The 18,205-nt window shown below is 47.4% G+C and overlaps 12 protein-coding genes across 12 annotated transcripts; 6 read left to right on the forward strand and 6 right to left on the reverse strand.

Moving 5' to 3' along the window:
- Positions 1-119: 119 nt before the first annotated feature.
- ASPGLDRAFT_38259 (uncharacterized protein) lies at positions 120-754 on the reverse strand (the record flags this gene model as incomplete). Its single annotated transcript, XM_022544925.1, has 2 exons — positions 120-169; positions 223-754. 2 exons carry the CDS (start codon positions 752-754, stop codon positions 120-122), a joined length of 582 nt encoding a protein of 193 aa, XP_022397743.1.
- Positions 755-900: 146 nt separating this feature from the next.
- ASPGLDRAFT_133025 (uncharacterized protein) lies at positions 901-1,296 on the reverse strand (the record flags this gene model as incomplete). Its single annotated transcript, XM_022541170.1, has 1 exon — positions 901-1,296. A coding segment is annotated over one exon (396 nt), but the record flags the coding sequence as incomplete, so codon positions are not given.
- Positions 1,297-1,507: 211 nt separating this feature from the next.
- ASPGLDRAFT_133188 (uncharacterized protein) lies at positions 1,508-2,657 on the reverse strand (the record flags this gene model as incomplete). The annotated part of the gene is made up of 2 exons (XM_022541189.1): positions 1,508-2,156; positions 2,212-2,657. The coding sequence occupies 2 exons, from the start codon at positions 2,655-2,657 to the stop codon at positions 1,508-1,510; spliced, it is 1,095 nt and encodes a 364-aa protein (XP_022397745.1).
- An 807-nt stretch (positions 2,658-3,464) lies between these two features.
- ASPGLDRAFT_50552 (cell wall mannoprotein 1 family protein) lies at positions 3,465-4,790 on the forward strand. The gene has a single exon (XM_022547334.1). It carries the CDS (start codon positions 3,825-3,827, stop codon positions 4,659-4,661), a length of 837 nt encoding a protein of 278 aa, XP_022397746.1. The 5' UTR covers positions 3,465-3,824; the 3' UTR covers positions 4,662-4,790.
- A 535-nt stretch (positions 4,791-5,325) lies between these two features.
- On the forward strand, positions 5,326-5,959 carry ASPGLDRAFT_763984 (uncharacterized protein). Its single transcript, XM_022549851.1, has 2 exons — positions 5,326-5,831; positions 5,942-5,959. Exon 1 carries the CDS (start codon positions 5,406-5,408, stop codon positions 5,787-5,789), a length of 384 nt encoding a protein of 127 aa, XP_022397747.1. The 5' UTR covers positions 5,326-5,405; the 3' UTR covers positions 5,790-5,831; positions 5,942-5,959.
- Positions 5,960-7,394: 1,435 nt separating this feature from the next.
- Positions 7,395-7,923, reverse strand: ASPGLDRAFT_763992 (uncharacterized protein). The gene has a single exon (XM_022549852.1). The coding sequence runs from the start codon at positions 7,784-7,786 to the stop codon at positions 7,508-7,510; it is 279 nt and encodes a 92-aa protein (XP_022397748.1). The 5' UTR covers positions 7,787-7,923; the 3' UTR covers positions 7,395-7,507.
- Positions 7,924-8,269: 346 nt separating this feature from the next.
- Positions 8,270-9,154, forward strand: ASPGLDRAFT_133331 (uncharacterized protein; the record flags this gene model as incomplete). The annotated part of the gene is made up of 3 exons (XM_022541201.1): positions 8,270-8,763; positions 8,810-8,988; positions 9,054-9,154. 3 exons carry the CDS (start codon positions 8,270-8,272, stop codon positions 9,152-9,154), a joined length of 774 nt encoding a protein of 257 aa, XP_022397749.1.
- A 528-nt stretch (positions 9,155-9,682) lies between these two features.
- On the forward strand, positions 9,683-10,625 carry ASPGLDRAFT_89185 (uncharacterized protein; the record flags this gene model as incomplete). Its single annotated transcript, XM_022550461.1, has 2 exons — positions 9,683-9,983; positions 10,039-10,625. Coding segments are annotated over 2 exons (888 nt in total), but the record flags the coding sequence as incomplete, so codon positions are not given.
- A 1,663-nt stretch (positions 10,626-12,288) lies between these two features.
- Positions 12,289-13,455, forward strand: ASPGLDRAFT_133026 (uncharacterized protein; the record flags this gene model as incomplete). The annotated part of the gene is made up of 1 exon (XM_022541171.1): positions 12,289-13,455. One exon carries the CDS (start codon positions 12,289-12,291, stop codon positions 13,453-13,455), a length of 1,167 nt encoding a protein of 388 aa, XP_022397751.1.
- A 155-nt stretch (positions 13,456-13,610) lies between these two features.
- ASPGLDRAFT_38266 (uncharacterized protein) lies at positions 13,611-14,069 on the reverse strand (the record flags this gene model as incomplete). Its single annotated transcript, XM_022544926.1, has 1 exon — positions 13,611-14,069. The coding sequence occupies one exon, from the start codon at positions 14,067-14,069 to the stop codon at positions 13,611-13,613; it is 459 nt and encodes a 152-aa protein (XP_022397752.1).
- An 850-nt stretch (positions 14,070-14,919) lies between these two features.
- Positions 14,920-15,677, reverse strand: ASPGLDRAFT_50561 (uncharacterized protein). The gene is made up of 2 exons (XM_022547335.1): positions 15,438-15,677; positions 14,920-15,386 (listed from the first exon to the last, which is right to left on the reverse strand). The coding sequence occupies exons 1-2, from the start codon at positions 15,566-15,568 to the stop codon at positions 15,101-15,103; spliced, it is 417 nt and encodes a 138-aa protein (XP_022397753.1). The 5' UTR covers positions 15,569-15,677; the 3' UTR covers positions 14,920-15,100.
- A 140-nt stretch (positions 15,678-15,817) lies between these two features.
- Positions 15,818-16,734, forward strand: ASPGLDRAFT_1500407 (uncharacterized protein). The gene has a single exon (XM_022542100.1). The coding sequence runs from the start codon at positions 16,057-16,059 to the stop codon at positions 16,486-16,488; it is 432 nt and encodes a 143-aa protein (XP_022397754.1). The 5' UTR covers positions 15,818-16,056; the 3' UTR covers positions 16,489-16,734.
- The last annotated feature ends 1,471 nt before the right edge of the window (positions 16,735-18,205 follow it).

Consider the following 18,205-nt stretch of genomic DNA (forward strand, 5'->3'; position numbering starts at 1 on the left):
CCTCCTGCCATTCCTGTCCTCCAGGTCTAGTGGAGAGTAGTGCAGCTAGGTCTGCAAATGTGGGTTTCTGCTTTGACTTTTGGCTCATCACTTCTGTTTTCTTGGAGATCATGTTGTTATCATGCCGGTTCATTTGACTCAATTGGGCATTGGTTGCCGGTGTATCTTGCTTCACTGGTCCAGTTCGCTGAATAGTGTGTTGGGCCTCCATGAGCTCTGTACGAAGCTTGCTGACTTCCAGTTCCAGATTTGTGATTCGCTCAAGATAGATTCCTTCATGGAGTTGTTGTTCTGCTTTCCAGTTGGATAGCTCCTCTGCCATGTGTGCTTGCACTTGTTCTAGGACCGCCTGGTACATTTCCTGTTGCTGTGTTTGGGCTGCTTCTAGGGCCCCTACTAACACCTGGGCGTGCTTGCTCGCATCCAGTAGGGAAGACTGGTGCTTTGACCTACCAATCAATGACTTTTGTAGGACCTTTCGTTGTCTGATTCCACTTCTAGCCTCGCTGGCCCGGCTGGGGCCCCGGCTGGATCCCCCAGGTCGCCCGCGCTCCTGGCCTTCATTTTCATCCACGCTCATACTCTCCATGCTGCCTTCATTAATTCCAGGTTGCATCGCGTTCCCAGATCGCCAGCGGGTTGGCGTTGGGGTGACTGGCATATCTTGTGTTTCCGCGAATTGGGAGGCCACGTTGCCCACTCCGGGGGGTGACGCGTGTGATATACCACCACCACGGGGTCTCAGAGCCTCCATGGTGGTTTATAGGTGCCAGAAGGCCCCTATCGGTCGATTGACGCGTGAAAAAGACGTGTTTCTCTTGGGTGCTGATTTTGATGTTCCAGGCGCCCCGTCAAGCGAGATACAGGTCCTCCCATACTCTTTAACTAGTTACCTCCAAATCAAGCCATGAGGGACATACAATAATTCTTCGTCCCACCCAACAATAAACTCCTCTGCTTCTCCAACTTCCCAAACAACTCATCACACCCCTTCTTGTTCATCTCCGCATGCCACGGAGGGAACCGATCCCCGCGCTCCTCGGCGCTCTCCAGATCCCATTTCGCGTATGCGACGAGCGGTTTCGAGGGTTGCGCGGTGTCGACGACTTTCCAGTAGTAGGCGGTGGGTTTGTGGTGCAGGTCGTGACTGTTGGCTGAGTCCCACCAGTCGCGGACGTTGGGGGTGTCCGGGATGAGTTCGAGGAAGCCTGAGGGGCCGAAGGCGGAGTACCACAGGTCTGTGATTGCGGGGAGGTCGGCTTCTGTGACGGGTTCGAGGGCGAGCATTTTGCTTGTTGGTTTTGAGTGTCGTTTGTTTTCGAGAGGAAAGAGGAAAAAGAGGACAGACAGGCTTGAGTAAGGAGTGAAGATGAGGTCACATGTGTACAATGTAAGGTTCGTCTAGGTTACTGGATTAGGAAGGAACTATCATGAATTCCCTGCAATCTATACAAGCAAGTTTGAACTTTCCTACATCTATATATATATACAGGCTACCAGGCTATGGTTAATGCCTAGGGAACGCAACATACTCCCACTTCTTCCCATCCCGAATTAACCGCTGGTCAACGCCCTCCTTCCCGCTACTCACATACAACACCTTAGCAACAGCCCCCTCAGTCCAATACTTATACTCCGTCTTCTTCGGAATAAACGTAACGTCCCCCGAACTCAGCGTCGCAACAGGATACTCCCCAATCTGAATCTTCAACGACCCCTCCAGCACCTCAAACGCCGCCGCCCCGGGGCCCTTCCACGTCGGCACAGTCGCACCACTCGCACCGTTGCGCGGGCGGTTTATCAGAATAGTCGACATGGTAAAGTTCACATCCTGTGACTGCGACGGCGAGACCAGCGGCTGCACGATCTGGTACGCCCCGTGCTGGGTGTTGAGGTACTTGGGTCCGTAGTTGTTGGCGATGAAGTACGGCTTTTCCGGGGTGCCGAGTGAGTTGGACTGTTCGTGCCAGTTGCTGGATGGGGCGGAGCCGTTGGCGAAATCGCGACGGGGGTTGAAGTCTAGTTTCGCGTAGACGTCGAATTTTTGTAGGCTGGAGATGGCGTTGGCGTTGGGGGAGGACTCGTTGATGGCGGCGGGGGTGTAGGGGGTGTTTGTGGAGGAGGTGAAGTTCTGGCCGAGAGTGTAGAAGAGGTCCCTATTCTCATTAGCTCTCTGTACGGAATGCATTTCTAGTAGTGATGGGGACGTACTCAAATCCACCCGGCACAACAACGCCAACCATCTCCGTATCCGGATCCAAAATCTGGAACGTATGCGTGGTATTCCTCGGCACAGAGCCATAGTCACCCTGCGTCAACAGTCTTCCCTGCTGCTCGGCATCATCCTTCTGCGCCCACAGCTGGAACCGCCCCTTGAAGTTGAAGAAGTTCTCATAATGCGCCTGGTGGATATGCGGGAGCACACCCAGCGACCCGCTCGCGGGCGCATTCGTGCTCATCAGCGTGAATGCATAGTCTGACGACGGACCGGTCACGGGGAACCGGTAGACCTGGCTTCCGACGTAGACGGAGTGCGAGTCGGCATAGTGAGGGATGATATACGGACGCGGCGAGGAGGGCGCGTTTTCGAGGTAGAGGTCGTCCACAGACAGGGAGGAGGCGAGGCCGGCTGCGGCCAGAAGGAAGAACGAGCGCATTTTGTTGCGATTGAAGATAGCTGTTTTGAGTGAACGGAAAGAACATCTACAGACTACGGAGTACAGATATAAAAAAGGCGTCGGGAATTCCGTCATCCTAAAAGGGAAATTTTGAATCCATCGAATCCACTTCGGGAATCCCGGGTTTCATAACCCCGGGAACAGTCTACGTAAGTGAAGAAAACGTGTCGATGACAATAAGAGCTCGGGTGTTTTGCACCGAGTGTTCTTTTTTATAGCATCTTCATCGCATTCATCAGCGGATGCCGGAAGAAACGGTTATGCGTATGTCCGGGAGATCCGAGAGATAACCTTAGATCTTGAATCAGGGGTATCGTACAGTATGGAGTACATGGGGGACATGATACAGAAGGGAAAAACTGAAATTGAACAAAACTAACAATTAAAAGTTCTTAGGAAAGGCACTGGGATCCTGGCCTATATACTTGCAATGGCAAATGAGGTGAAACATCCCAAAATACAGACGGCGCATTATTGAGCCAACGACTCGATTCGCCTCAACGGAGCATTCTTATTTATAATGTCCAAATAGAATTACCATTGCCATAAGGCAACCCAAAAATGCTTCCCGGGCGGTCCTTCAACGGCTCGATCTCTTTTGAGTTCGCCAATTTAACGGCACCAGGCCAGGGGCACAATGCACAGGATTGGACAGTTTATTGCCTCAGCCTTATTTCAGAGTAAACTCTGTTGACGGATTGTCTGTTTATGAAACACACACTCTACTCGGCCAATTTTGCAGCCAAACGGTATGCCCAAAATTGAGTCTCTTTGGCTTCACTAATGCCGAATCGGGTAATCCCCTGGCCAGCTGCGACCACCATTGCTTCATACGGCTGCAAAACAGGCTCTTCACATTCAGCAACATTCAGAATTAAATGATGATGATACCAATTTTAGCTAGGCTCTCGTTTTTGGCCTGGCCATGGCGTCTGGGGGATCGCCCAAATGCTGGCTGGAATTTGATGCATCACCCAATTTTGAAGATGGCGAATTTCTGGCACTTCATTTGAGACAGGGTCCTGTTGCTGCATAAATAGAGCTGCATCCTCGTCGAGTAACTGTTCATCAACAGCATCCACTTCAATCTATTCATAATCTCTTCACTCTTTCAACGAAGACACTCGTTAAACGAAACTCACCAAAATGAAGTTCTCTCTCTCCGTCCTCACCACCCTGGCCCTCTCGGCCAACGTCCTGGCCACCCCCACCGTTGAGGCCCGCGGCCCAACCCACGTCGAACGCGACCTCGCCTCCATCACCGGCGTCCTCTCCGGCATCAGCGACAAGGTCGGCACCCTGCACACCGCCATCAACAACTACAATGGTGGCGATACGCAGCCCGTCCAGTCCGCCTCGGACTCCCTCGTCGACGCCATCAACTCCGGCACCACCAAGGTCAACGGCGGCGATGAGCTGAACAGCATGGACGCCTTGGGCCTCCAGAAGCCCGTCTCCGATCTCAAGGACAAGATCCAGTCCACCATCTCCGACCTCAACGGCAAGAAGCAGAAGATCGTCGACGCGGGCAAGGGCTCGCTGACCTACAACGATTTGCAGAAGCAGAAGACTGCTGCCCTCAAGCTCTCCGACGCTATCGTCTCCAAGACTCCTGATAACCTGCACGATATCGCGCACTCGCTTGCCTCTGGTATCTCCGACGCTATCCAGAAGGGTGTCGAGGACTTCAAGGACGTCGCCAACTCGAACTCTGCTAACAAGGTTGCCAAGGCGCCTGTGAGCACTGCTGCTCCTGCGGCTAAGACTGAGACTGCTGAGACTTCCAGTGCGGCGGCTGTTTCTTCGCAGACTGCTAAGCCTACTTCGTCGTCGCTGTTCAAGGTTCCTGCTACCTCGTCTGCTAGCAGCAGCGTTGCGGCTTCGAGCAGCAGTACTCCTCAGTTCACTGGTGCTGCTTCCGTTAACAAGATGAGCGGTCCTGCTGGTGCTGTTGCCATTGCTGCTATGGTTATGGCTTTCTAAGTGTGTCGCACTGAATAGTGTGATGTTGGAGGGTTACATGTGGTCTAATGTATTGAAGTGGATATGTGTTTCTATTTATCTATATTAGTTTGATATTTTCCAGCTTGGACTGGAACTGTTTGTTTGTATAAGAATAACAATACGATAGTCAGGTTACTTTCGGAGAATAAGTTCAATAGTTCATTATATACTCAAGTCACTGAGTAAAGACGTAGACTCGCTTAAAAGGCAAAAAAAAAAAAAAAAAAAAAAAAAAAAAAAAAAAAAAAAAAAAACATGGAAACGACGTCAGGGAACTCAATGAAGGAGTGGCAAGCATGACAGAACAAGCAGATACAATAGCCACCTCTCCGAGACAACACGCCTCTTCCCTAATGCAGAGTAGTCAAATCCCAGCAAAGCCACATCAAATCCTTTCTTAACATCACGCATGAATCCAGAATCAACTCGCACAAGCAGAACTAATGACACACAATAAATATTCGAAACATGTCCCTGTGAGCCGGAGACAAGTATCTTAACGAAGTCTGCCGCTAGATGTTTATCCATGACAACACACTTCTGACAATGGCATTACACACTATTATTGGAACGGATGGCCATCTCGAGCCGATATATCATGCCACGGCGCATTTTCTCCATCTTCCTAATGGAAGGTACGGACTTGAGTCCGACATCGTGTGAAAAAACCCAAGACAATCATGAAGTCCAATCAAATACCGCAGCATATTACCACACCATGGCATGCTTAACCGCCTGCGTTGTTTTCGACATATGTTTGCAAATTACTGCACGATCCTGCGAAGTCCGACCATCTCAGAATCTTTGCTTCCGTACTCCAAGAGTGCGAAGGCCCTTATATCCGATTTCCCCCCACAGCCGATAGCCCACAAGAACGGAACTATTCCGTGTCCGGATCGCTTTGGTTATCATCTTGGCTGTGCGATGCTTGTTTCATTGGCAGTGTTGGGTAATCTTTCCCGACCATATCGCGACATTTTCTGGAGTACGGCTCTCCTTCGTAAGTCAAGATACTCTCGGACATCTTTGAATCATCATATACGAACAATGCGTTCCAATCAAAAACGGCGACATCTTTGTAAAGTATATATTGCTTGTGGCATCTGAATACTTATTCGCTTGTTGAATTATGGCCCATTTTCCGGAAAGGTAAGTTCTTGGTCCAACAGACCGTTGAAGATATTCTCCGGACGACCGACCCATTTTCGTGCTTGGAGAAAGCCGTTCTCGCTTATTGAATATGCGTTCTTCATCTCCAGGATAGCGAACCTCTCTCGTTTCTCCGTAAACGAGACCGTTTACGAAACGGCTGTGTCAATGGACACGACTTCGCGTTGTCAGACGCCGGGAGGATAAATTCTCGACGGAGAAGAGTTGACTGGATGCAAAAGCTGCAGTGCAAAAGCTGGATAACATGCTGGAAGACGTTCCAGGTCGGTGAATGTTAAGAGAGCTTGTACGTTCTCTTGGTGAATATCCTGGGGGTCACCGAAATCACAGACCAATTGGAGACCACAGCGTATTCCAGATGTGATTATTCTGTAGTTTAAACGCTTTGTATGCGTCAGGCCAGTATTGAATCTGGTCCTGTTCAGTTGGTTGTCTCGTTGCATTCTTCACGTCCATGTTAACGGAGCGAAATATTTAGAACCTGTGGAAAAAAAAAAAAAAAGAGACAGCAACATGACGTGTCGATTGAGGGAAAGATCAGAGCCGGAAGGTTCCTATGTTCTCAGGCTCATTGAAGAATGCACCACGTGCAGTTAAGAGTCTTCTATTTCCTTGAAATAGAATACGAACATCGCATTCCAGTCAAAAGCCATTGCAAGCTTCTGAGTACTTGCTAGCCTGTCTTGGTACCCTCACTGCACTAGTCTTAGAAAGACTAAGTCTTGCCATTGCAAGACAAGCGTATTTGAGATTTGCAAATGTGGTACCCCTGTCCAGAATACGAAATGACCCATTTCATGTCGAAACGGTCGTGTAAATGTTCCGATATCTCGCTATTGCAAATGATGCCGATGTTTAGATCCGGAAACATCTCCGGTAATAGCATGTTAATTGGGTACATATTGTGCTGTCCAGACGCTCACACGACATATGCTTCGTCCATAGGAAGGTAAGCTTTTCGATATCCGGTATAAATTCATGAATGTCTGCGAACCTAATCTGCAATCCGCATAGTTACCCACCACTTGTATGTGGCATGTCTAGATCTAAGCATCACAAATGCCTCCCAGGAAAAAGCATGTACCAATAAAATAATGAGTAGATGACGACTTCAAGTTCATGTCCAACAGAAAAAAATATTGACTGGATTCAAAAGCTGCAGTCTGGGGGTTCTGGAAAAGTATGAAAGTGAATGGAAAAGGTTCCTGGTCATGTGGATGCTAAGAGAAATTCGCCCTTTGTCTAAGTGAATGTCTGTCTTAAGGGTCGTTGGAAAAAAAAAAAAAATACTTCAGATACTGCTGCATCTTTGTAGCATAAAGGTTGTTTATTTTGTATTTGCCATCCTCCTCCATAAGGACTACAGGCTCAAAGTCTCCCCACTCAAACTCGAAACTGTCTCGGGTGGCTTCTATATGGGAAATAACTGACATGTGGGGGCAAGATATACTTCCGCATCGTCTCGAATGCCTTCAGAGCACTGTCTTGGTTGAGCTACTGAAGATGGTAGATATCGATGCCGGACTATCAGGTCATGCATGCAGGCGTGTGGCCATCGCGGAGCTGACTTGATGTGTGATACACTTATAAAAAGTAACTGAATTAGTTGGAAAGTAACCAGACACTATGATGATATTAGCAAGATGTTGCTCCAATTACTTCAATGGATCACACGTAGCCGGCAAATGACAGTCCAATCGATCAGGCAGTAACCCAGAATTAAGACGCCATACACTGCGAACTGCACCGATGAATAGAGGAGTCGAACTAATACAATGCAGATTCAAGACATGTACGCCGCACATCAAAAGCAGGAAATGGATGACAGGAACCCAAGACAAAATGGGTTGTAAATGTAGACTCAAGAGAAAAGTATTAGACGGAGGAGGGTGGGTATCTCTAAACAGAAACGATGGGAGGAATTTGTCGCACATCCCCGGTTTAATCGTCGCTTCTGTGTGTGCAAACTATGTTTCGAGCCAGGGTTGCCAGTCCCTCCACTCGACGAGTTGAGGTTTCAGAACACCAGAAAGCAAACAGAAAGAAAGTCATTTGAAGATAGTGTTGAGAGTAATAGAAGAAGTTTGGATTGACGAGAAGAGCAGTGCAGAATGATTTATAAGCCTCCCCGAGGGGAGACTAACTAACGCATTTCTTTGTTTACAAGTGAATGTACTCGAGAGTGGCAAACTAACAAGAAGAAGGGGAAAAAAATAAAATAAAAAATAATAAAAAATAAAAAATAAAAAGTTCTTGTTTTTTCTTCATCTCTACCAATCTTTTCCAACTTTCCACTCTCCACAAACTTCCTTTCTTTCTCACCCTCGTCAACTGAAGCCTCATTTCCCTCTTTTTGCCAAAGGCATCTGAATCTTTATCAACAACCTCGAGGTTTATATCCTGTCAAGATGTCTAATATGAACCGCCGCCTCGGTACCAAGCTTATCGGTTTCCTCGCCCTTCTGTCTCAGAGCCCAGGTCTTCCACCAGCGACTAGGGACCAGGCCACTTACATTACCGCTTCGTACTCTGAACACAGAAACGTGTACCGACTGATGGCCCAGATATCTGCTCTGAGTAACGGGGAGATGGTGATCAATACCTCTCATAGAACCAGGTCGATGACAGAGGATAGACACGCTCCTGCCTCCCGCTTTGGAGTATTCCTCCAAGCTCTTATGACCGACTTTCGCATCACTCCAACTGTTCCCGACTTTGAAGGCCATCCTATTGAACTCTACAGTATCCTCGACCCTGCCATCGAGAGCTGGATAAGCGGGGAGCAGGAGTTTGAGTTTCACAGAGCCCTTCTTTCAATGGAGAAGAGAGCGAACGAACACCTTGCCCATCTTACAAAAAAATATGGCTACCACTTCATTTTCAGAATTGGTCTCCAGCAATACTACATGACGTAAGTTAATCCAACGGTTCTTTATTGGTTTTACTAACTCTTCCAGGCGTACTGTCGCTGAAAATATCAACTTTTGGCGACATGATCCTCGCAAAACCGACGAGCTTGTTCGGGTCCAGCAGCTCTGCTACGATGTATTTGAGCGCCAGCTTCGTCTGAGTGAAGCTGAAAAGATGATCCTGATGCAAGTCACCAACTCCTCGGATCGGGATGCGAAGATGTTCTGTATGTATTTTCCATTGAGTCCAATTTTACCAAAAAAAAAAAAAAAAAAAACTAACAGAATTCAGGGCGTTGGCTAGAAGACAACCGTGTAGCCTACTTCGCAATGCAAACCTGCATCACGTTGCTGGACAAGCTTGGCAACGAGGACACCAAATCTGCGAACTAATCCGGCAGAATCGATGGAGTCTATTCTCTGTATCGGCCTATCTTGATATCCGACAATTTGCTCAGGATAGATGTCCGACTCCAGCAAAGTTCTTTGCCTATCTGTCATGACTATTATGAACAGAACATGTTTTCATTATCTCGATGATTCATGGTTTTATTCTGTCTAGGGCATCGTTGGTCGTTTTTTCTTTTTCTTTCTCTTTTTTGTTTCTCATGGTTGTGATCGATGGGTGACGGGGTAGGAATTAGGCGGGTCGATATGTGCTGTGTTTCATTCTTTTAAGACACTGAAGAGAGAAAAAGAAAAGCAATTCCCTCCTTCTTCCTTCTTTTTCCATCCTTTCTCTCCCAATTTCTAATTTTTTTTTTTTAACTTTCCCCTTCAACAACTTCTCGAGAGCCTAGAGAGAAGCAACTTTTCGCCTACGCTTTCTCATCTTCGTTTTATCTCCTTAAGCCCGCTCCAAATACACGCCAAACTAAGGGCATTATGTCCGCTCTACTGTCTCTAATGTCCTCCAGCGAGCTCAGCCCGCTTCAGCGGGCCTTCAACTCCTTTTTACTGTCGATGCCATCTCACCAGTTGGAAGAGCTGGTTGAGTATCTGCATGCCCGTGAGAACCACCAGCCCAAAAGCCATGTCGGACGTGGCAACCAGACGCCAATCAAATACCCTACGCCCGACGATACGGCTTCTGAGGGCACAGCTTTGAGTGCCCGTCGTGGCTCTGTTGCTTCCACAAACAACGCTTCCAAGTCTTCGACTGCCCGTAGACGTAACCGCGATAAGCCGCTGCGTCCTCTCAACAGTTTCATTGCTTTTCGAAGTAAGTCCAAAATACCCCATCAACCAGCTGATGATAAGCAACTAACACTAGTCAGGCTTCTACTCGACCATGTTTCCCGACCTTACTCAAAAAGCCAAGTCTGGAATCCTTCGCTTCCTGTGGCAGAACGACCGTTTCAAGGCCAAATGGGCTATCCTTGCCAAAGCTTACTCTAAAATCCGTGACGAGCACGCTGATTCGAAAGACGTCTCTTTGGAGAGCTTTTTGAATCTCAATGCTGGATACATCGGTATCCTTCAGCCAAGCCTCTACCTTGAGGCAATGGGTTGGGAATTGACTGTTGATGAAGAACAGCAATACACCATGGCCAGAGTTAGCCAAACGACTACAAATGAAGCGGATGTCTCTACCAACTATTCTGTCAACGACATCGTCAAACACTGTTATGACACTGGCTATGTCTCCCAGAAAGATCGACAGAAGCGGACGAGTTGCAACAACGAGGCCGTGATGTCTTTCGTTGCTCAGCCGTGTCAGGCTGTCAATGAGAAGAGCAACATCCAAATCTCCGGTACCAATACTTTCGTTGACAAGGTTGACGACGCAAGTGACGCGATCAAACGCTCCGTCGAAGAGCAAGCGGAAGACACTCCAACTCCCGCCTACAGCGATATGAGCTCGGCCCTCGACGAATCTTCCCCGACTTCCGTCGAAGCATTACATGGGCAGAACCCTTTCCGGTTCATGTACGACCTCGGTATCGAACTTAGCTTGGACCTTCTTGGCAACGACATGGCTAGCCAAGGCGTCCAATACAACAACACTTTTATGCCGCCCTTCCAGCGAGCGCCGTTTGATCAAGGAAATACCCCATGCATCCCCGGGACGATACAAGCCATGGAGTCCTTTGACTTTGATCAATTCGTCAATTTCTAGGTGGTGATGACTATACCCGTCATGTCTTTGCGTCGTTTCTCTACTTGGAGGCATAGGTTATCTTTCTCGATTTGCTGGCAATCATATTTTAATTTTCTTCTCGAATGAAAAGTTTGTTCGAACATCTGCTTCCTCGCCCATCTGTCACGACTATCACGAACAAACCATACATTTCTTGTTTATGGTCTAAGGCGCAGACGTGTTGGGGTTCTTTTGTCTCTGCCCCTGTTTCTGTTTCGGCGTGTTCCCTTTTTTATCTCTTGTCTTTCCTCTGTTTTCTCTTTTTTTTTTTTTTTCCTGGCATGCTCTTATTATTTTAGATATCCCATCTACGTCTACTAATTTTTGTTTCATCGTTTGCTTTCATTCTATCCGCGTGTATTGTTTTATTCGGTTTGTTTATTCTTTTCTACCACTACTACAATGATACGATCCCATCATATACGTACAGCAGAGACCACTACATACTAAATCCGAGACTATACGAGAATGAAATAAAATAACGAAATACAGGGGAGCTATTTTACTCCATGCCCAGTACCTGCATAGCTTACCTTTTTTTTTTTTTTTTTTTTTTTTTTTTTTTTTTTTTTTTCCCTCCCTTCCTCTCCGTCCAGAGCAAACGCTTCACTCCCTCTAAAAATAAAGCCTGAAACAGAATAAAATCGAGGGGGTTGATTGCTGCCTTCCCTACCCCCCAACACTCAAGACTCAGCCAGTGAATCACTCACTCTCCCCGCCACTTCGACAACCAAGACCACTAGCACCCTGCTTCTATCACCAAGACCCAAACGAACCCGATCCACGAACCCAAACCCAAATGACAAACGTCTAACAAAGTACGGTAACAGAACAAACCTCATGTCAGCCATCAACCACAGTTTGCAAAGCTCGTTCACCGGAAACGGCACACGCGCGCGGAGAAAAGGCGGTTCCGTTCCTGGTAGATCCCCTTCACTTGTTTTGTACTTGACAGCAGAGGCTTTTTCCTAAATAGCATAGGTGCATACAGCGGATACAGCTCACGCGAACTTTTCAATGAACTCATGTGAGTTCTACCCGCCACACGTGACTGCCAAGACCATTGATAAGCCATTTTAACTCGCATGAGAATTTAAAATAGTTTAAAATACCATACAGAAATATCTGTAATTCAATTTCCTTACTCTTTCTTACAACTCATACAGAGTAGTGAAAGATTGAAGCAGTTCTCTGATGACCCTCTACTGCACAGTTGACCGCTGTCGAGCACCGTTCTTCCCTGTGGCTGCCACCACCCAAGCCGAGTGGTGATTGCCTGTCTTAAAATCTTTTCCGCTATTTCTCCCTCTACAGATATCTTCTCGCCATGCCGCCTCCATATCGTCGAGCTTGTGTCCACTGCATCAGATCAAAGAGGCGTTGTGACATGGCCATTCCCCAATGTTATCGCTGTAAAGTTCGGTCGCTCGAATGTTGCTATCAGACTCTACCCTCCAAACACATTCCGCACACGGATCGTGATTCCATCCGCCAGGGAATACAGACCTCTTCTGTTGATTCTATCAATCTGCCTTCCCATTCCCTTCTTAGCTACGACGCTTCTGAAGATCGTGTCGGTAATTCTCTGGATCCGTTGGCAGACGACTTACTCCCATCTTTCCCTGATTACCACCTCGACTGGCAAGATGCGATGGCAAACTTGGAAAGCTTTTCTGTCCCTGACTACTTAACGATAAACGATGCACCAAGCAGGAGTGTGCTATCGGGCGAAATATACCAGCAACGAATTGTATACGCTGTTCAACGGTTGAGATCATTTCCTGCTTCCTTTGTTTCAACTGGGCGAACGGCTTTTATCCACCAGAGTCTCTACGACAAGTACACGCCCCAGACACTTGGAGACACCATGGCAGTTTGCGCATTGTATGACAGAAAGTCCTATGCAACCCAGCTTTTGATCTTTCGTATTATTAGCCAGCATGCTAGTCGCTTAGTGGAAGAACTTGACCGGCTTGGCTCTTCTACTCTGGACCTTCTAGCTTCGGTTCAGGCTTTGACACTTGTTCAAATCATCCGCCTTTTTGACGGGGACATTCGCCAGCGCGCTGATGCCGAACAAACTCAGCCGGTTTTTGTCGATAGCGTTCGGCGTCTCCAACAACATATGCTGGATATTGATGATGATTGGCAAAATACAGTGACCTCATCTCAAATGTCTGGTGCCGATCCATATGACAGCTGGCTATATGCCGAAAGCTTGCGGCGAACTATTATCATGGGATATACGTTGCAAGGGTTGTATTGTTTTCTCAAGAATGGATGGGATGACTCACATCATGAATTTGAGAATTTATCGTTTTTCGGGCAAAAGGCGCTTTGGCTCTCATCTTCAAGCTTCCAATGGGAATTGGCTCTCAAAAACACCCATGCACTCCCGATCCGATTCTCAACGTGGGATGCAGATATTGCGTGTGCCAACCCAGAAGATATCGAGGATCTCGGGATGGTAATGATGGCCCTGATAAAAGGGGTTGATCATTGCTGTCACTGGGTTGGAGGTCGATTTCTCAGTCTATTCGGTCTCCAACAGTAAAAGAATGTTTTCTATTTTTGATGCTCGTCATTTTCCACAATCCGCCTCGATCGCTCACACTCATACACCATCGATTGGGGCCTGACTGATGATTATTGTTGTCGGTAACGCTGTCAGTAACGCTGTCAGTGGGTAAATCGCCGCCATGTGCAAGGCTACCAGCTCGCCCTCTCGCTTCCCATACCGGTGCAGATCGTGTGATCATTGGGGTGTGTCGGGCTCGGAGACGTATCTGTTAGTGGCATGCGAGATGGCATAGTTGTGACGATTTCCCGGAAGCCTTTCTTTCCGGGGAGCAGGTCCTCCGGGGCCAGGGAGGCGTCCACGGCGGCACTATCGCGCCTGAGGACAACGGCGAGGAAGGTATCGCCTCCAAAGGAGAAAAAGCAGACCTGGGGGCTGTTCCTGGTGGCTGCGCCAACGGTCTGCGCCGCGCGGTTATTAGCAATAGCCGGAAAGCAATCGTTGCCATACGTCGAAGGCTCTTTGGGCAGCAGGTCCGAGATCTTGGGGAAGTCGGAGGTTGCGGACTCACCATAGACGATCATCTCAGATACAAGATGACACGCAGCTCCCATTTGCGCCTGTGACCATGCGGGAGACCAGTAATTCATAGAGATTGCAACATTCGTGTTGAAGACGTAAATGGCCAGGGTGACTTCGTACTTGGGATGGGGTAAGCACCACCCTCAAACCGATATTCTATCGAACTCACCCCACAGGGATCTATCAGAGAAAACATCTGCCGTGTTGCTTAATGGCTCAAGGGACTTTCTCATTGACATCTGGAGAAATCGGCTCATCGCAAACAGAAGATCCGCCGTAAATTGGTGTTTATTGCAGCGTTACCTCTTATATTTTATTCGAGATTAGTTGGCATTGGGAACAGCATATTCTACTGCTTGGATGGCTACCCTAGAGACGATCTGCATTCCTGACAAAAAAATTTTTTTTAGATGTCAAGGTGCAGTTTGGTAAATGCGGCCGATTGCTTTAGTAACCAGCTGAGGGTCAAACTGGGTCTGAGAACAATCTCCATGACACATATAGAGAATAGAACCTTCAACAGATAGTTATGTAAGTCTGATTGGTAACTAACATATCCATTCGCTTTGCTATCAGATCCAAGTCTCGGCCACAATGACTTCTGACCTTCCGGACATCTACAGAGCGAGTAAGTTCACAACAATAATCTGCAGTATATGCAGTCGAAAAAAATCCGTTGGAAACCCGAGCAGAAATAGGCCTTTATACAAGCGGAGCTTTGGTCGATGTTGGGTGGAATAGTGGTTATTGTACTAAATGTAGTTTCTGCCGGCAGAGGGAGTCATAGAATTGCACCAGCGTCGACTGTACCGGTTTCGATGGCTAAAAGATACATCAGTTAACAAGCGACGTGTGCCGCAGTCATTTACACAATAATGAACTACAGCATGCCAAATGAAACAAATTTGAAGGTGGTCAGGCCGAGCAGTATTGATAGTCAGGTTGTTATGCACACTTTGGGGGAGAAAACAAGATCATGACTTCATCCCTGATTTACTATCAACTATAGAACAAGACGCCTTTGTATACCATCCATTCTCCAGCGCACCATCACTGCTTTGTTTGGCGACCGCAGTATGGCGAGTCCAACGGGTCTGAATCAAGCGGAACGATGAACTTCCGTCAATTCTGATAGCACCCTTTTACCATCCACGGTCTTTACTGTCGCTAGAGTCACAGTCGCCTCTTGACGTTCATGGCCCCCCTGTTTGTCTTTCAAGATGAAGCTTGAAATGTGCGCCACAGACCCTTCACCGGCATTGACATCGGGATCCTCGCGACTAGAAAGCAATTCTCGATTATATTCAACAGAGAGATGATACTGGGCGCGTGTCGCAACAATTGCCGATTTGTATTCGTCAAGCCCCATAGGGACACCGTTAATGCTGTCTTAGATGTTAGACATGGAGAGATGAGAATAGAAAGAAAAGCATTACCGAACTCTCAGATCAGGGCTGAAGCTTTCGTGCATCGCTTTTGAGGACGATTCATTATTTGATTGGAAAAAAACGGTAGTCAATAATTCATCTACCCAAGCACCCAGAGGTGAGGACTGGTTGGATGCCATGTTTCGCAGTCGCAAGAGAGTCTGATGATAATGTAGAAATTATAAACTATAGAGGCAGAAATACTGGCAATGAAGCTGGGATTCTTTTCTATATATGGTTTGAGTCGATGATGCGATCTGCAATGCGAAAGAAATCAGCTGCGGAAGTCTAGCCGTAGTTATAAGGGCACGATTAGGTCATCGGCCCATGGTCAGTCGTCCCAAGTCATGTTCCACACATCTTCTTCCGCTAACATTTTCACATTGTCAGGCCTAGATCGGTGTGGGCTGGGGGAGGACCAATTGCAACTTAAAACAGGGGTCGTCCGTTGGTCGATGTTCCGCAACCTTAGCGGAAGTCACCACCAGCGGAAGTCACCACCCGTGGAAGAGCGTCATTCTCAAGTTAGGCACCATATATAAAGCTGTATCAGCGCACCGGAGCTGTTCAATTGGCGTTATTGGGCTGCGTCGCAGACTACTTTTATTTCCATCATTGCTTCTCTTGGATGAATATGTCAACCCACCAGCATCACTTCGTGCCGACATGGCACCATACCACTTATCCCGCGATTTCGGAAAATGACCCAGCTTTGAGCGCTAAAGGCAAAATCGTATTCATCACTGGAGGTGGTCGAGGCATTGGTCGTGCAGTCGCTAAATCATTTGCCATTGCCAAGGCTGATGGGATTTTCTTGATCGGAAGAAACGAGAATGACCTGTTTCAGACGGCAAAAATTGCTATCAAGGCTGCGCGCGAGGATTCGAGATCCACCACAACAATCCGATTCACTATTGCAGATATTTCCGACACTCATGCTGTATCTGTGGCGGTACAGCAAGCCATTTCGGTTTACGGACGAATCGATGTACTTGTCCAAAATGCAGGATACTTGGACTCGCATCGTTCGGTGGTCGATTCTGATCTGGAAGACTATTAAGAGTTTCTGAAGTCAAAGCCCAACACTGGCGCCACTCTCATAAACATTAGCTCAGGGGCCGGTCACCTTCCCTACATTCCCGGATATTCGTCATACTCTGCATCGAAGCTCAGCCTGGCCAAGATTGTCGAATATGTACAATACGAGAACCCTTCTTTGCGTGTCTTCAACATCAATCCTGGTGCAATTGCGACCGAGATGCAGGCTAAATCGGGTGGTTTGGCTGCGCCTGACGATATTGGTATGGCTAAAATCCTGGAAAAGGTGAAAGGGAAGTCTGGGGATTAATGACAGGTCCACTAAAAGGATCGTTCCTAGCATTACGCGGGATAAGATCAGGACCTAGCCTCTCGACGAGAATAATCAACATGAGGGAAGAAGAAGAGGAAGGATGCCGCCAGCGTTGACATGGCTAATACCCCCGTTTTGGGCACCTGAGAGGTAGACAATCTCGGCGGCCATTAACTAACAGAGGAAATCGTTGCAAAAGAGAATCAACATGGCAAGTCAAATGCGAAGTGCATAATCAGTGTACGCGCTGGCCATACTACCAGGATGCTGGCTGCATAGCCGTATCCCCCAATCCTATCACCATTCATCATATATGCTAACTAGATGATACTTCCGGGCATCGTCAGTCATACTCAAGACGTCAACACTTTTTGAAGGCATTTAATGCCAATTGAATTCTGACTTCTTTAGATTCACATTCCATGATTAAACTGGAATTCCGTAGAATTCAGGACCGCTCGGTGGTCGGAACCATTCAGTGGTCGATTACGTTATAGTTATCTACAGTCGCTTTTATAGGATTCGACCCTCTTGATCATCTGATTCTTTTGATATGTGACCGACCCATCCTCGCAGAGAAGGCTTTTTGTGGAATTGCCTAGCTGGGTGGAGAGGCGTAGAGATTCGGGAGGAGAGCCGCTCGCTTGGCAATCGATGTCAACATTCAATATACCTTCCTGAATTTTAAACATGCAACTCTCACCACTTGCCAAAAACAAACCGACTTTGGCCAATGTCTGGCCAGAATAATTGGATGCCGAGGGTCAATACATGAACGCCAAACACAAGGCACACTAAGTCCAAGCCAGTCATGGTATATCTTTTGCACATCCTTGTTGATCAAGGTCAAGGCGACAATGGGCAAAAGGCGCATTTTACCCCGTGGCACGAGGCTACTCCATGGGGCTCTGCAATCTGGCAGTAGGAAACAACTTGAATGCATGCCACTATGCTGCCGTTGGGAACTGTTCTTTCAATGACCACAGAAATATTATAAGCGGCACAAGTCGCTAGTGTAAGGTCTGCCCATGTCGCGAGCGCGAGGCGGAGGCTTCATTGACAATATTCCCCAATGATAATACAGGGAAACGTGAAGTCTTTCTTACCCTAGGTTTTGATGTCTGTCAAGAATAAAGGATGGTACCCCAAAAACGCTCCATGTTGGAAAACAATCCGTGACGATCATAGTTAGTATCCCCAACTTAACCGCAACTTCATATATTTGGCTTGTGAAGATAAATATCAGTTCAGCTATGTAAAGAATTTACCTCAAAATAACTAAAACCTGATTTATGAGTTGTCGAGCACTCTGGGGAGCAAAGAGGCAAAAAAAAATGAGAGAAAAAATATTTAAAAAAAAGCAGACCATGGCAAGATGGGGGGGGTTCGAACCGCTTCAGCCTACGGGATCAACCATAATGTCTAC

The sequence above is a fragment of the Aspergillus glaucus genome (genome assembly GCF_001890805.1).
Source record: "Aspergillus glaucus CBS 516.65 unplaced genomic scaffold ASPGLscaffold_20, whole genome shotgun sequence".
Taxonomy (NCBI): Eukaryota; Fungi; Ascomycota; class Eurotiomycetes; order Eurotiales; family Aspergillaceae; genus Aspergillus; species Aspergillus glaucus.